The sequence below is a fragment of the Varanus komodoensis genome, unplaced genomic scaffold (genome assembly GCF_004798865.1).
Source record: "Varanus komodoensis strain SLA01 unplaced genomic scaffold, ASM479886v1 scaffold10, whole genome shotgun sequence".
NCBI lineage: Eukaryota > Metazoa > Chordata > Lepidosauria > Squamata > Varanidae > Varanus > Varanus komodoensis.
In genome coordinates, this window is record NW_025335269.1 from 22710769 (window position 1) to 22727985 (window position 17217).

The 17217-nt window shown below is 48.1% G+C and overlaps 1 protein-coding gene across 2 annotated transcripts in view; it reads right to left on the reverse strand.

The window, feature by feature from the left end:
• Positions 1-16807: 16807 nt before the first annotated feature.
• NOD1 (nucleotide binding oligomerization domain containing 1) overlaps positions 16808-17217 on the reverse strand; it is a 44949-nt gene continuing 44539 nt past the window's right edge. For both annotated transcript variants that reach the window (XM_044417090.1, XM_044417083.1), the window contains one exon: positions 16808-17211. In XM_044417090.1, coding sequence (XP_044273025.1) covers positions 17139-17211 — 73 coding nt within the window. In that variant the 3' untranslated portion in view covers positions 16808-17138. The remainder of the gene's footprint in view (positions 17212-17217) is intronic.

A 17217-nucleotide genomic window follows, 5' to 3' on the forward strand; every position in this document is an offset into this window, starting at 1 on the left:
GGTGCTGTTGTTTAATGCCAGGTCGGCCAATAACAAATCTGCCCTCATCCATGACTTGATTGTGGATGAGGGGGCCGACCTGGCCTGTATAACGGAGACCTGGGCGGGAGAGGGGGGGGATGTTGCCCTCTCTCAATTGTGCCCGCCCGGGTATATGGTCCAGCACTGTTCACGGCCGGAGGGGAGGGGAGGGGGGGTCGCTTTGGTTTACCGGGCCTCCATCACTCTCACGGGACTTCCTGTCCCTTCGAGACCAGGGCTGGAGTGTCTCTACTTGGTGTTGGGCGACCGAGACAGATTGGGGATTCTGTTGGTGTACCGTGCACCCTTCTGTCCAACAGTCTCCCTGCCTGAGCTGACGGAAACGGTCTCGGACCTGGTGTTGAGGACCCCCAGGATGCTGGTCCTGGGGGACTTCAATATCCATGCCGAGGCTAGTTTGACCGGGGCGGCTCAGGACTTCATGGCTTCCATGACGGCCATGGGGCTGTCTCAACATGTCACCGGCCCGACCCATGAACGTGGACACACTCTGGACCTGGTTTTCTCGACGGGGCAGGAAGAGGGTGGTCTGAGGGTGAGGAATTTATGCTTGACTCCCCTGTCATGGTCAGATCACTTCCTAGTGAGGTTTGTGCTCGAGAGCGACATCTCCCTCTGTAAGGGTGCAGACCCGATTGTGTGGGTCCGCCCCCGGAGCCGGATGGATCCGGAAGGATTCCTGAAGGCTCTGGGGGAGTTTCCGGCTGACAAGACGGGTGCTCCTGTCGAGGCTCTGGTTGAACTGTGGAATGGGGAGATGACCAGGGCTGTAGACACGATCGCTCCTAAGCGTCCTCTCCCACCGGGCAGAGCCCGCTCTTCCCCTTGGTACACTCCAGAATTGAGGGCAATGAAGCAGGTTGGGAGACGGCTAGAGCGTAGGTGGAGGAAATCACGTGATGAATCTGACCGAACACACTTAAGAGCCCACTATCGGGCCTATGCTGTGGCGGTGAGGGCGGCGAAAAAGAGACACTTCTCCGCTTCCATTGCCTCCTCACAATGCCGTCCGGCGGAGCTCTTTCGAGTGGTGCAAGGCCTGGTTCACCCAGGGCCAAAGGAAGAGCTGACTCCACCCTCAAAGGCCCGCTGTGACGACTTTGCCGAGCATTTTAGGGAGAAAATCGCTCAGATTCGTCACGAGCTGGATTCCACTATTGATTCAGAGGTTTTAAGGGAGACACCAACGCTGCCGTCTGGTCCAGAATTATTGGATGAATTTCAGTTATTGCGGCCCGATGATGTGGACAAGGTGCTTGGACGAGTACGTCCTACCACTTGCCTTCTGGACCCTTGCCCGTCTTGGTTAATAAAGGATTCCAAGCACGGGATTGGAACCTGGATCTTGGAAGTGGTTAACGCTTCTCTGAGGGAGGGTCGGGTGCCTGCCCCTTTAAAGGAGGCGGTAGTCCGACCGGTCCTGAAGAAGGCGTCACTGGATCCAGGGATGGCCGCTAACTATAGACCAGTGGCCAACATCCCGTTTCTGGGCAAGGTGTTAGAGCGAGTGGTGGCGGGACAACTCCAAGCACTCTTGGATGAAACTGATTATCTGGACCCATTTCAGTCCGGCTTCAGACCCGGGTACGGTACTGAATCTGCCTTGGTCGCCCTGTACGATGACCTGTGCAGGGAGAAGGACAGGGGAGTGCATCCCTGTTGGTTCTTCTGGACCTCTCAGCGGCTTTCGATACCATCGACCATGGTATCCTTCTGGATAGGCTGGCGGGATTGGGGGTCGGAGGCACCGCTTTGCGGTGGTTCCGCTCCTATCTCAACGACCGATTCCAGAAGGTGGTGTTGGGGGACTATGGCTCTGCGCCATGGCAGCTTTGCCATGGGGTACCGCAGGGTTCCATTTTGTCCCCTTTACTGTTCAATATCTACATGAAACCGCTGGGAGAGGTCATCAGGAGGTGTGGGCTGCGGACCCATCAGTATGCTGATGATACCCAGCTCTACCTCTCGTTTTCCACCAATCCAGGTGAGGCAGTGGCTGTACTGAACCGGTGCCTGGCCGAGGTAATGGGCTGGATGAGGGCCAATAAACTGAAGCTCAATCCAGACAAGACAGAGGTCCTGTTGGTTGGCAGTTCGGGCTTCAGAGAAGGTGACCTGAACCTTGTCCTGAATGGGGTTGCACTCCCTCCTAGGGACAAGGTCCGCAGCTTGGGAGTGCTCCTCGACCCGGAGCTTTCACTTGAAGCTCAGGTGACAACAGCGGCGAGGAGCGCTTTCCTCCAGCTTCGGCTGATTCATCAGCTGCGCCCCTACCTGGAGTACGACTGCCTTGCAACAGTGACTCATGCGCTGGTGACTTCCCGTCTTGACTTCTGTAACGCGCTCTACGTGGGGCTACCCTTGAAGACGGTCCGGATACTTCAATTGGTTCAGAATAGAGCTGCCAGGCTGCTGACGGGGACTGGACGTTATGTTCACATGACGCCAGTTCTCCGTCAGCTTCACTGGCTCCCCATTGAAGTCCGGGCCCAATTCAAGGTGTTGGTAATGACCTATAAAGCCCTAAACGGCTTGGGTCCTGGTTACCTGAAGGAGCGCTTACATCCATATTTGCCCAGTCGCCCCCTGAGATCGGCGGGAGAGGCCCTTCTCCGGGAGCCCTCCGTGAGAGAAATTAGGAGGGTGGCTACTCGGAGAAGGGCTTTCTCAGCGGTGGCGCCTAAGTTATGGAATGCGCTCCCCAGAGAGGTCCGCCTGGCGCCGTCGTTATTTGTTTTTCGGCGCCAGGCTAAGACCTTTTTATTTAAGCAACATTTTAAATGCTAAATACAATTGAATTTTATCTGGCCAGGGCGGCTTATTTTATAATGTGAGTTTTAATTAAGATTATTTTATATGGATTTTAACTTGTTTTATCTATGTTGTAAGCCGCCCCGAGGCTTCGGCGAATGGGGCGGCATAAAAATGTTTTAATAAATAAATAAATAAATAAATATCGGACCCATGGATTGTGACTAAGTATGTTTAATAAACTAAGACTCATAAACCAATTCTGAACATGGTTTATATCTAGCTGGCTTGTTTGGAAGTGCCTGAGTGCAGACATAAAGTGAAGCTACTCTTGCCTGGCTTGTTTTCCCATAGGCATGAAAGAAATGAAGTGAGAGCCAACTGGTGGCATGCACACTAATGTGGCTCAACAACATATATTAATATGGATATATTAAGCTAGAATTCCTGGTTTAACATGATGACTGAGAGCAGGCAATGAGATCCAAGAGAGGAGACATCTGTCTGGCTAAATACTACGTAAATTTGTGCTTAAATTCCTCCTTAGTTAAATCACAAACACTCAGAAGGAAACAGTACATTTAGTATCCAAATGTCTGGAATAGACTGTCAAATGCTAAGGTCTGGCCTTTTGTAAACTGAGTTCAACTTGTTCCAACTAACACATTTTCAGTAGCTTTTTGATACCACGCAGAGCAAAGTGAAGTTTCTTCTTTGTGGTCTCTGTGCAGCACACATACGGGCTCTGCGCCTGCGTGGACCCTGTGTACAATCTTCTCTCTGTGATTGAAGTAAGTGTGCGCATGACAAACCCTGCTTTCTTTGTTCTGCAAATGTAATTGATTAAATAAATACTTGACTGCTTACCCCTGGGGTTTGAGAAAATAACAGCAGTCTCTTTCTGATTTATTTTTGGTTGTTAAATCTTGCTGGGGCCAATATGAATGACTGGCTCAGAATAAAGGTTCAAATGAAAAGACACACTCATGCCGCAGGAGGCAATTGCCTGTTTGCATTCTTTGCTCTGTTGTCCTGCAATCATATTCCCCTGGCTCAGGACATTTTGGCCTCTCAGCTTATAGAGGGTTTCCTGTATGGAAAGAGATCACTCTTAAGAAATAAAAAGGTTGTCAAAATGTGCTCCATGGCAGGGCCGTTTGAGGATTGCCACGCTGGGTTGCTTTTTCTTTTGTCTGTTCTTGGCTGATTGTGCCAAAGTTCAGATCAACTCTCAGGGAGCAACTTGCTGGCTGCTGGATTGCGGCCCGCCACTCAGCTCCAAATGGATCAATGTCTGAGCCTTGGTCTGTTTCTTACAAAAGGAGCAAAGCCATCTCCTGGGGCGCTTTCATCTCTTTGGCTTGGTGCTTGAAGAATCCAGGTGTGACAGCACAATTTATGAACCTGAATCAATGAAGAGTGTCCTAAATGAGAGTTCCCTGATGCCAAGGAAAAGAGGAGAGAATGCCCAAAGCACTCCACATGGAACATTGAGCCCTCCCAAGGGCAATCCAGTTTCCATACATGGACACATGAGGCTGTTTTATCCTATGTCAGACTTCATGCTGGTCCACCCAGCCTAGTGTTGTCTACTTTGACTGGCAGTGGTTGCTCCAAGGTTTCATGCAAACCTGCCCCCCCCCGCCCCCAGCTGTGTTACTGAAGAGTCTGTTAATTAGCAATACTCTGGATTGAACATAAGACCCGGGATTTACAAATTAGAAAGGCGTGGGACATTTCTCTTCTGTTGAGAGCCACATTTCCACCCCACTGGGGCAGCGTGCTGATGGTGGATGGGGCTGGAGGCACCTGTGAGCAGTGGCCCGAAGTGGAGAAGCCTGGACTGATCCCTTGCAGAAGGCTTTTGAAAGCATTCTGAGAACTGCCTGATACTGAGTCAAGAGCTTCAGGTTGCTCACCCACGTATGCTCTACTGCTGTGCTCTGCATCCTCACACCCATCACCCCCAGAGAGCATCAAGCCTTCCTATGAAGCAGCAGAAGCCACTTTTTTTAGGACCCTTCCTGCTGAAGCACTGAGGATTTTTCCATGGACTCTGTCGTCTATATTTCCATACATGCTGCAGCAGCAGACTAATTGTATTGTCTGTTAAACAGCTCGACCTTCTCTTAATATGCACCCCAAGGCTGCAAAATGTCGAAAAGCAGCAGTGTATCAAAATGCATGCGGTGAACTTGGCCTGTAGAGGAAGTGACTCTTCTCCTGCCTGATAAGCCGCAGCTAAGCTGTCATTCTGCTCCACAGAAATGCCGGTCGCCACCACTGCCTATGACATTCAAGAGGGCTCAGGGGCATAGTCCCTGCCAGAGCAACGAAGCCATTCCTAGCTGTGGGGGGCAAGATGTGGGGCAGAGGGTGGAGCACAACTGAATTTGCATGACAGAAATAGAGAATGTTGTATCCCACTTCTGCTTTTTCTCAGGAAGCCTGCACCTGGAAACAAGGAAGCTGAAAAAGGAAAAAAGGAAGAGGCTCAAAATGCTACTGTTAAAAAAACAAACAAAAAAACCCACTAATTTTGAAGCCTTTGATGTTGTGTTAAAATGTTTTTATAAAATTTCCATCATGTTTTGGTTTGAGCTTCTTCAGGAGGACATAAATGCAATTTTCTTATTAAACTTCCCTCTCTCAGTACCATTCCAGCGTTCTTCCGAATTCTCTCTCTCATCTTTGCTACTGCTGTTTCTTTTTTGCATCTGAAAAAAGCCAACCCTTCTCACTTTAAGGCTAAAGAAGGTTTCATTATTGAAATTAATTCTACCTTTGAGAGGAGACGGTCTGTTAAAACTGTGAATGGGTTGGAGTATGACTATGTCCACCCACTCTGGGTGCCTGCAGTGAGCCGTGGAGGTGAGCCACAGAAATGGCTTCACCCAACCATGATCTTGGCTCGTGATGGGGCGCCGCCTATGTGTGTGTGGGGATGCCGTTAGACAGTAACTAATGTGTCTAATTCAGCTCTCACAAAACTGAGAAAAAAAATCCACACACAGATGAACGATTACCCCAAAAGCTTGTATTCTGCTATGTGTCTGCACGGAATTTTATTCAAGTCTTCATGGCCACTTTCAAACATGGCATAGACTTGCATTGCATTGTGGAATATCCTTCCCAAGGTGGTGATGCCTGATGCTGATGGAAAGTGGGAGAGTTCAGGATTTGGCCCAGGCGAAGGCTGAGCCAAATGTCATCTGTTCCAAAGTCGGGAAAAAGGGACATGTATTGTCCAGCACTGTTCTAGACCATGAGAGCTACTTTATTGAGGGTCGATAAATCCTTAACTTGTGTATCCCAACCACAAACTTTCATCACATTGGCCTCACCTCTGTACCGCTGACATGTGTGCTGCTTGGCTCAAATGATTAATGCACAGTTTGGCCTGCTGTATTTAGTCTTTTGTTCATGCTGCTTAATGTTCACAGTAAGCTATAATCATTCAATCAGCTGCTTGGCCTGCCTCTGAAGACTTGTGCCAAACTGGCTTCAAGGCCTAGAACAGGAGTGCAGAACCTGGAGGACACAATTTCGCTTCATGAGGGCTGAGTTCAGGTGCTGGGTGGGCCAAGGCAAAAGGGAATGGGGCAAAATATTTAAAAAGCCAGCACGTTCAAGTTTAAAGCTCTTTCTTCCAGTAATGAAGCTTTAGAAGAGCTATTTGAGTTTCTGAGAATGCGAGGGGGTAATGCAAAAACAAAACCAAACCCCAGAACACCACCAAGTGATCAATGGCCAGGGAAAGCCAGATCTTGACCCCCGGAAGGCTTGATGTGGCCCTCGGGACTGGGGCTATGCATCTTGTCTAACCTGTGAATTCAGTTGCCTGTTTCAAGATAGGCAGAAGCTAACTAAAGTAAATCTTCTTGGGGCACAGTGTAGAAATCTCACAGTGCAGGCAGCTACAGCTTGCTATAGCAATAGATCTCCTAAGTGGCACTTCATCATTGCCCAATGCAAGAGAAGATGAGCCTTTTCCAGGAGAGAAGCCAAAAGAATATCTGGATGAGTTGCTGGTATACTTGAGGACTCTGGCACAGACCTTGGGAGTATGCGAGGCTGTGCATCCTTCTGGTGTCAGTAGGTTGTGCTTACAAGAAGCAGATCACAATGCACAGCCCCACACTCTGAGGGACAAGGAGGAAGGAAGAGGTCCCTCTTTGGACTTCCAAAGCGTTCCTGCCTGAAGGCAATGCTTATTTGCCCCGGGCTAAAGAGCAAGGACTCATTTACAAGCCTGAAGTATTTACAGCATCCTTATTGCATGTGGATATTTGGCTGTATGAAAAAAGGCAAAAGAGTAAGTCTCCCTTAAGGCTTCATGTAGATTAGGGGTGGGCCACCTAGTACCAATTAGACACTTGGGGGTTGGATGGAGCATCTCCATGACCACTGGCCATGCTGGGTGGGCCGATGGTATTCTCTAGGGGTTTTGGACTACAACTCCAGCAGTCGTGACCATTGGCCACGCTATCTGGAAGTGACGGGAGACACAGTCCAGAACTTCAGGAGGGCAGCAGATTGCAGAAGGCTCATCTAAGGGAATGTGTTGGTTGAGTGAGTTGACCGCTTTTATTGCACAGGTGCTCCTTTAAGGGCTACTGTCCTGCCCATACAACTCTTGGCCAGCAAGCTGAGTGTGGCCCTCTGTTGTTCTTAATGTGGTCCACAAACCCAGGGATAGCCCACCTATTTTTTTCTGCAGCCCCGCTGTTTCTCTTTCTTCCTCAGGCCTCACCTTTAATCCAGGAAGGGAAATGCTCTTACCACCAGTCAGAGAGAGAGAACGAACCTGGGGAGGAATCGGCTGAGTAATTCAGTCCCTCTTACTTCTAGGCTTGTCCTGCTTACTTGTAAGTCAATATGCAGAGGCTATTTGAGGTGCTGTTTGAAAGCACTAAAAGCCATGATTCAGTCTTGGTTACTCACGGTTACTTTCTGCGTCTCACTAGCAGTGGAAAACCTCCACACCCTACTGGCTGTAGTGTGTGTGCCCAGGCATATGTCCATGAATGGCCCTCAGCAGATATTGCTTGACCTTCAGGGTCTGCAGCCCTTGGGTGGGCTTTCAGGGAAAGCATCAGCACTCATCCTCCTGAAGGCAATCAGCTCAGCCCTTATTTTCACCCTTTTGCTTCCAAGACTGCTACTTTTGGATTTTTAGTTTCAGTGATCTTGGCATCAATCCCCTCTTTTAAGTTTTGTTTCTGTTCTTAGGTCCTTCAGTTGTTGCTACCCGGATGCTTATTTGTAGCTGTAAGACACTGCAAAACTTTCTTGATGAGACAGCACGCAGTTCTAGCAACTACATAAAAGGTTTGTTATGTGCAAATATGGAGCCATGCCATGTGTGAGAGCTTTGCATGGAATCACGTCTGTCTGGTGACTTGCACGTTTTCTGGGCTCCAAGGTTTGGCCTTCCTGCTGGTGCAGCCGTGATAGGATTGGGGGGTGGGGGTTGTCTCAGGGCAGGTTTTACGGTGTGGCGTTCCTTGCAGGCATTTTCTCATCTTGCTCAACTGGCAGTGTTGAAGGAGAGCGAATCTGCAGATCACGTTCTGCCTCTGCTTTCTGTGACTGACTGAGAGACTAATTTGCTGCTAATCTGTAGGTCATCCTCCACCTCTCTCAGCTCCCCCCTGCTTTTGTGCACCATGCTATTTTTTGACCTCTGACTCAGCAATCGGGTGATGCTTGCTGGTGAGCCTGTTAACATTATCAAAATAGCCCTGAGGAGCTCTTGGGTCACGTACAGGAAAAGTTTGGCTCACGCTGCGCAATGCAATATGCACAAGGCGGAAAGGCCCACAAACAGGCTTTTGTCTGTCTCAGGGATAAGCCGCATACCAAGCTGCAGTCTTGTGTAACGAAGCCCCTTCGCCTTGGAAAATGCTCTCGGCCTGTGTGTGTGAGCCGCATGGGGAGAGTAACCCATTCCCTGCCAATCCCTGTCCCCTTGAAGTCTATTTGCCCAGCTTCCAGCAGCTGCCTCCAGCACCCCCTAGATTGGACCCAGGCCAGTTTGTAAGGGAAGGATGCATTTGCAGTACTGGTGGTGGCTAAAATCACTGTGGTGGAGCGTTTCAAGGGGAACTGAGCAGCAGCTGAAGGGCTAAACCCTTCCTTGCGCCTTCCTGAGGAGGCTTTGCAAAGAGCACCACAAGTTTCTTATGACAGGGAAGACTATAACGTGTCCTTTGCAGAGTCACTTCCGTCTCCACCTGAGCACTCTCTGTGGTCTTCCTTGTTCTAGAGCAGCCTTCTCCTCTACAGTAAGGTTGGACTGCAACTCCTAGCATCCCCAACCACTGGCCCTACTAGCTGATGGGAGCTGAAACATGAAGAAACATGAAGAAGCTGCTCAGAATGAGGTGACTGTTACTTCTCAGAGCAGGATTCCCGGAATTTGCAAATAGTTAAGAGTAGATCTTCACCCCAGGTAGATAATTGGTTTTATACCAAATTAACAACAAGTGATTCCCTTAAGGAAGCCTAAAATTATACAGTGAAGATGTTGAACAATCTTGGAGTGCGAGGGCTTCTTGGCAGGCCTAGAAGAGAAATGCTGCTGTGAGGAATGCCTGTTTTGTCTCTAAGGGTGGTGAATGCAGCTAATGTGGCAGGTGATCTTTCACACAACCATCATTCCCTTGATGAACTTGGGAGGTGTGTACCTACATGACTCAGCTAAAATGGAGAAGTAGGAGGGTGGCACCACCATGTTGAGAGACACCCAGAGGCTTTCAGAAGTACCAAAGAAACTTCAACAATGAAAATGTCAGATGAATTCCCACATGAAAATCTAACGGTCAAGCCCTCCTTCTCCCAGTAAGGACTGAACAGACTCAGCAGCTATGCAACACTGAGTGCCTGCTAGAAGGACTGAACAGAACTAGAGTTGGAAAGGGCCTATCAGGCCCTTGAGTCCAACCCACTGCTCTGCTTCCACATCCAGGCACCCATCCAGCTGCAGACCCACAACTTTCCAGCTTTAGCAAATATGCGCTAGGTCAGTGTAGAGTTATGCAGGACGGAGAAGAGAAAAATGGGAAACTAGAGGAGGGGAAAGGAATGGTGTGTCCTGGAGAATGGCATGTAGGTTGGCTGCAACCCCAAACAGAAGCTCTTCTCTACGTAGGAGGTGCAGCTGCACTTTGCAGGTCCCAGCGGCCGCCGCTGCTACTGTTTTAATTAATTGGCAATTAATGTCTAGAGATGAATAGCTAGTATGTTCTGAGAAATGCATGCCTTTCTATTTAAATGGGCAAGTAGTCTGGGCCAGAGGCCACGAAGAGAGTGAGGCTGCATCCTTATGAAGAGCACCTTCTCCATGTGCTCCCCGCACACAACCTTCTAGACCAGTGGAAGGCAAAGCAGTGAACCTTGCCAGGAAAGAAGGAAGAACGGAAGAACACCCTTCTGTAGCTTGGGACCATTAACCACCATCACCACCACCCCAATATAGTGCTCATTCACTTGGGCAGGGCAATGCAAGCCGAAGGTGAGTGCTGGAGGGATCCCGGGTGGCTCGGCTTCCCTCTGTTGAGACTGGAGACAGCACCCTGCCCCTGCCCCCTTGCAGCCAGTGGGGAGAGAATTGTAGGGCAAGAATCAAACTGGCTGCCTCTCAGAGGTCAGAAATTTGACTTGCAAGGGTAAATGGGGAACATTTCCATGCATGTGGGGAGGAGACCAGAGAGGCTAAGAGAGGATTTATTGTGCGCATTCTCCAGCGGTTCCTCTTCTGCTCTGAAGAACCCTCACTAGATGGGCTGGAAAGCCTGTCCAGGGAAGGTCAGAGAGTGGGAAGCAAAGATCACTTCCTTCTTTGTTCCTGTTCTGCCTGTTTCAGCTCAGCGGGGCATAGGAATAGCACAAGCCTCCATGTTTGAGGGCTTGGAGCAGGCAAACACAGTTCATAGAAGTGCACCCTTAATTCACATTTCAGCAGTGTCCATAGCCACCATTAGTAACTGGACAGGATAATTCTGTGAGTGTTCTTCAAAGAGAACATGAATAATTCTACAAGAGTTAAATAAATAAAAGAGCCCATAGAAGTTCTAGAACATAAATGAAACCAGAAGCATAAAATGTACTCCCAAGCCAGACTCTCCTACGAGTCCAATCCCACCTCCAGACCTAAGACATAGAAACAGAAAGAGAGCGAGCCAGAAGGGGGCTTGCAAGCCATCTAGTCTGACCCCCAGCACTAGCTGGCTCTGCTCATGACATGCAGAGACCTTACAACACATTTTGGGGGGCTTTAAACTGCTCTCAGAAAGGATGACCAAACCTTCCAACTGATGTATGCATGTCCTGGAATGCAAGCTGAATGCCATACAGGAGTTGAAAGATTACTTTTAGCCTTTAAAATCTGAATGGCTACAGGAAGAAATCTGCCACCTTTTATTAAAGTAAAAGATGATAGATGGCTTTGTGTGTGGCTCTTTTCAGGGCCTTTTCCTATGGATCACTCCTTCTGATTGATTTCTAGAAATGTCCAGATACTTTTAAATATGAACATATTGCATAGAATGTCTGTTTTGTTGCCAAATATTTTTTTGTTTTCTAGAGAAAACTGGTACTTCTGATAATGAACAGCTGATATTTTTTTGCAATGATCAGCTATGCCACTCATTTTGAGCTGCACTTGGGGCCAAAATCTGGGTCTTGTCATTCCAGTGGGCCCCCCACTGGATGACCATTTGGTGACCTGCTGATAAGGCCAGCAGAAGTAAATGTAAAAGCAGTGGCAGGTGTAGAGCAAGGGGAGATAATGTTAGTTGTGTACTAATCAACTACAGTAAAAAATTTGACCATCTGAATATCCCTTCTCCCTGATAAGAACAAATTACTAGCTCTGCACCACTGTACAGAGAAATATTGTCTCTGATTCTGGGGGGACTATTCAGCTGTCATGACTACTAGCCATCCACAGCCTTATCCACCATGAATTTGTCTGATTTCCTTTAAACGTTGTCTGAGTTGGTGTCTTTGCCTTGTGCTACTCTGAAAAGGCTGCCTGCCTTGAAGGAACAATTATAGTTTTGCCACACTGCTTCAAAGCTACCGCACTCTGAAACAAGTGATTTGAAAGCTTTTTATGTGAATCAGCTGGCACTTCAACCCACAGCTGCCTTGCACTGGAACTGAATGACTAGCCGGCAAGCAACTTGAATGTGATGGCTAGCTTGGGTTTGATTGGATTAATTATCTGGCACAGCTACAGATCTGAGCAAATTGTCCACTTCATGAAGTCCTCATATATGAAAATAGTAATAGAATGATAGACGCCACCCAAGGAAAACTGTTTGCCTCACTGGAAAGTGTTTCTTGTAGGTTCTTGGATTCTGCAATGTACTGGTCTATTTTAACTTGGAACGGGAACGTATTTTTATTTCCAGGGACCTGAATTCTGGTGAACAAGGCCCCATTGTAAGCGGCCAAGCTTAGTTCATTGGAAAGAGCCCGTGCCTCTGTGTTCTTATGCCATGATGCCAGGCAACTTGAAAAGATTCAAGAAGTCCAGCCAGAGTTTCCAAGAAGCCCAGTGCTGAAGGGACCACAGGATTTCTACATAGATCACTGGCGCTCCATTTGCCATTCAAATGACTCCTCTGGCTTAGTGGCTCAAACAACAAAGAGTTGTTTTAACTATCGCTGGATTTAACCCTGCATTGGATTTCTTTTTTAAACTGAGCAAGCCCAGTCAGAAATCATCAGCAAACAGTATCACATGCCACGTAATCTCAGCCATGAACATATTGCCACATAAAGCCTCAGATCTGCAGTTGGGCAACACAGAGCCATAGGCACATAATATGTATCCTTCTGCTTTTTTAAGGTGCCTGCAGCAGCTACGGCGCACCAGAGGAGTCACATTCCACAAGCTAAATGTGACCCTTCTTATGCTCCAAAGCTACTAGGAGTGCCCTTTTCTTTTGCAAAAATTACTTTATCCTCCATGGGTGCGCTACGCTGGGATAAAAAAATGACCCCTGGAGCTCTGCTAGCTGCCCACCCCTGCTCCAAAGCAACATGGCTTCCATTATTTTTTAAATGAAATCTTGTTCTGTGATCATGAGGACACGAGTCTTCCTGAATATGAAGTAGGTTGAGCCGGAAAGAGATGGTACCCTCTTACTCTTGCAAGCATTAAGCATGCAGTCAAACGTCTGGCTGTGTGCCTGACAAAAGAATGGCAACAGAGATCTCTCGGCAATTTTTGTTTGCTTGATCTCTTCGTGAGCTAGCTCTAGGCACTGCTTAATTACTCGGAGGGAAGCACCAATGTTGTGTACAAGGCTCCTGCAAGTACAGGAAAAGAACCCGCTGCCTCTTATCTTGGTTGGGAGCCGGCACGCAATGAGACGTCTTACTGTGGTTAACAGCAGAAGTGAAAGAAGAGATGATGGTGGATGAATTGCCTTGGAAGTGACCCCCCTGCCCTCAATCTCAGTTCATTTCATCTTCCCTAACATGCCACTTAATCCATTTCGGTTGTGTTTGCTCCTCTAACCGGATCTTATATTCCTAGACTATCGTGGGCTCCCTCATTGGAGCTGTCGTGCTTACAACCATCAGGATGGAAAGTTTCCAACCACGTTTCACGGCATGCTGCTCAGGAGGCCAGAAGAAGAGGCAGCAGAAAGACAACATTGCATCCATTTCATACTTCTTAGCATTTCGGATCCATGTTACTCAAATGACTGCCTTTGCCAGTATGAAGGATTAAGAGTATTAAGATTAGTTATAGAAGCCATCCGGGGAGTCAGGTGAGGGGGGCAAGCATGAGAGTGCCTTTTCAGTGGTGGTCCCAAATTTAGGAAACTTCCTCCCTCAAGAGGTATACTCTGCACCCTCCTTTTTGCTTTTTAGGCAGCCCCTTAAACATGCTTCAGGCTGAAACAGTATTCCAGGCTGCTTGTGAAAAGAAGCATTTTGTTCTTCGTGAACCTGTGGCTGACTGAACTAGAATGAAACAATCTGATGGTATTGGGGGTTTTTTTTACTGCATAAAGTGTGCATTCTGTTGCTCAAAAGAGAACAATGCGTTGAAGGCATCATTATTCTGGTAATGGCAATGCATATTTTCCCTTCATGAATGTAATAAACGTGGATGTTAAAAGCATCCTCTTATCCTCAGCCCAAATTCTTTTGCTGTCTCCAAAAGGACCGACTTTTCATGCTAGCAAAGGACCAGGTTATGCATACATGTTAGATGCATGTCTTCTCCTTGTGACCCAACATCCCTGCTGTAGGAGTAGCTGGACAATTATTCTCAGTCACCTGGCAGTGAAGCACACGGTGTTGACATCTTCTCAGAATTTGGATAAAGCAGGGCTGCTAAATCTCTTTTAGTTCAAGGGCCAAATTTCAGAGAAGCGCTTGAAGGTATCATCACAGTCCTGGGAAGGGCTGAAGGCAAAAGTGGAAGGGCTGAAACAACAGCAAACTGGAACTTAAAGGTGTTACTGCTAGGAACGAAACTGTAGGAGAGCCGTTTCAACCTCTTAGCCTGGGGGAGAAAACTGCACAAAAGCCAGGAAACCAGTAAGTGATGGGGGACCAGGAGGTGGAAAACACTGGGCAATGTGGGAAATGCATCTCAACCATGTAGAGACTCCAGGAGGGCCGGTCTGGGACCCCAGACTTGAAGTTTAGCACCTCTGGTATAAAGCATGTTCCATAAATCACCATTTATTCACTCCCTAGAAATGAATGGAGAGTGACTATAAGAATAATGGCGAGGCCCAGAAGTGGCCATGGGAATGTGCTTCCTGAACTTTGGCATGATGGTTGCTGCACCAATAATACTATAAGGCTGTTGCTAAATCTTATGGCAGTGAATTCCCAAGTTTCAACGCAGCCTGTCACAGTCCTTCCTTCTAACTGCCTTCAATCTCCCACCGATCAGTTGATGCACATAAGGAGATGCCTTGTGGGATCAGACCAAGGGTCCATCTAGCCCAGCATCCTGTCCACACAATGGCCAGCCACCTGCCTACGGAAAGCCCATAGGCAGGACACAAGTGCAACAACACTCTCCCACCCATGTTCTCCAGCAACCAGTATTTCATAGGCATCCTGCCTCCATCCTGATAGTGGAGGTAGCCCTTGATGGCCTTCTCCTCCAGGAAATTGTTCAGTTCCTTTTTAAAGCCGTTCAAAATGGTGGCCTCCACTAGATCAAGTCGAAGGGAATTCCATAATTGGACTGAATGCAGCTTGAGAAGCTCTGTGGGATGAGAGGCATGGGGGGTGGGGGGACGGCCTTCCTAGCCACTTTTAAAAAATGGTGACCTTGGCCACTTTCCAGTCCTCTGGTGCGGAGGCTGCTCTCAGAGTTAGAAGATAAGAAGGACAGAGATCGCATCTTCCTGTTTCCAAGCAAATGTTGTGGCAACAAATAGCAGGCATGTGGTAGTTGTTTGATAAGAAACGGGAGCAAGGGCCAGCGTGATCATGTCCCTGCCACCCACATCACAGCTTTCCAGTAGCAACTGCCCTGCCTGTTACTCCTGTCTGGACGGACGGACACACTTCCATGTAACTCTGCCATTTGGACTTTGCCTCCTTCTCATGCAAATTTCAGCAGCAGATCACATGGAAATCAGCCCTGGGATAACCCCTCTATGCAAATTTTAAAAAGGGTGTTGCTGCTGATGGCAAGAGCAAAGAGGTACTGAAAATAGATACTGTCTGTCTGAATAAATAATACTGATTTCCTTAATTGCCAGGTGCTATCAGTATTAACTTGTGAATGTTCCGTGTACAATGGTAACTTGACATGTCTATAAATAAGTTAGTGAGGGTGGAATCCAGTGCCCTCTGTGCTCAATGAATATAAGGCTCTGAACTCAGAGGTTTACAGGCACCCAGTGCACAGGACAGATCCCCCCTCCCCCAAGATACCTCTTTTCCTCTCCGGGGCCAATTTCTGATCCCTTTGCACTCGGACTGCAAGAGGGGCCAGACAGGAGCTCTGCCTCTGGAGCCTCAGCTCTGAGATTGCAGGATCTTGGAGGTGACACTCTGCATAATCCTGCGACTCCACCTCCCGTCCCGCATGCACAATGCCAGGAGACCCTAAGACTCTTCCTTTAAGGTGCTGTCCGATTCACGTTCGGACAGAAGAAGGTCCTACAAGTCCAGCAGGCCCCAGAGCTGGAGGACTTCTTCTTGTTTAAACATGCATCAGATTGCATCTTTATTTAATATGAGAGAGGAGGCGGGTATCCACGCCTATGTACATAATTACAAAAAAACCCAACCCCCTCCCCCACAGAAATGGTGTGTTGGTTCAGAGTCATAAACCAGTGATAGGTCACACACTCTGCATGCAGGAAGTCTCAGGTTTAACCCCCAGTATCTCCAGGAGGTGCTAGGACAGACCCCCATCTCAAACCCTGCAAAAGCTGTGGTGTGTCAGACAACAGTGATTAGATGGAACGATGGTCTGACTCAGTGGCTGGGTCCAGACAACACAATCACCCACACTCAAGGGTGGTGTATGGCTCAAGTGTGGGTTGTTGTCAAACCTTGAATGAAGTGTTGCTGAAATGTGGTAACCCGCCCCGCCACCAACAATTCATAACCCAACAACAAATCATAGGTTCCCTTCATTGGCTGTTAGTGGTGAACAAACCATGGCTTGTTATTGCAGCTGGGTTCAGACAGCACAATGACCAATATTCCAACAACAACCCACAGTTCAACAACAACCCACACTCAACCTTACTTAGCCCTTGAGTGTGGGTTATCGTGTTGTCTGAACCCAATGAGGCAGCTGTCTATGTACGATGGGTGAGCTGAAGGTATACCTCTGGGTGATTTGCTGCAGGTTCCCCATCTGTCTACAAGTAACCACAAAATGGTTACCCCACCTAAATTATAGTCCTTAAATAAAGCAAGCAGAAAAGAGGGAGAGGGAGAAAGAAAAGGAGGGCAGGGGATTTTGTGTGGAAAGTGCCATTCAGTTGTGGGACCCAGAGCACAGTTTTGGGACTCAAAATTCTTTAATTGGAAGTGTACAATGTTCGCACCTGCAAAAGTAGTTCCAACAAGTGTCATGCAAGTTTCCTCTTCTTCAAAGGAGGGAGCTCATGGTTAATTCCCAAGGCAACTTCCTCCTTCCAGCGTCTGTCCCAGGGTGTAAAAACAGCAGCAAGGAGAGATATGACTGTTGAAGCACAACAAAGGCGTACTTCTACTACCTTCTCGTCAATCACTCATCACATCTGGGAGGTTCCTTGGGAGTTGTTCCGGTTTCAGCAAGTGCTGTAGCAGCCCGGGCATACTGACAAGTGTCCAACCCGGAAAGGAGTTTCTCAAAAGCAAATGAGCCTCTTTTCACTTTCAAAGGCTTTCGCCTCCTCTTGGCTTATTGGGTTTCCGTTTAAGCTGTTG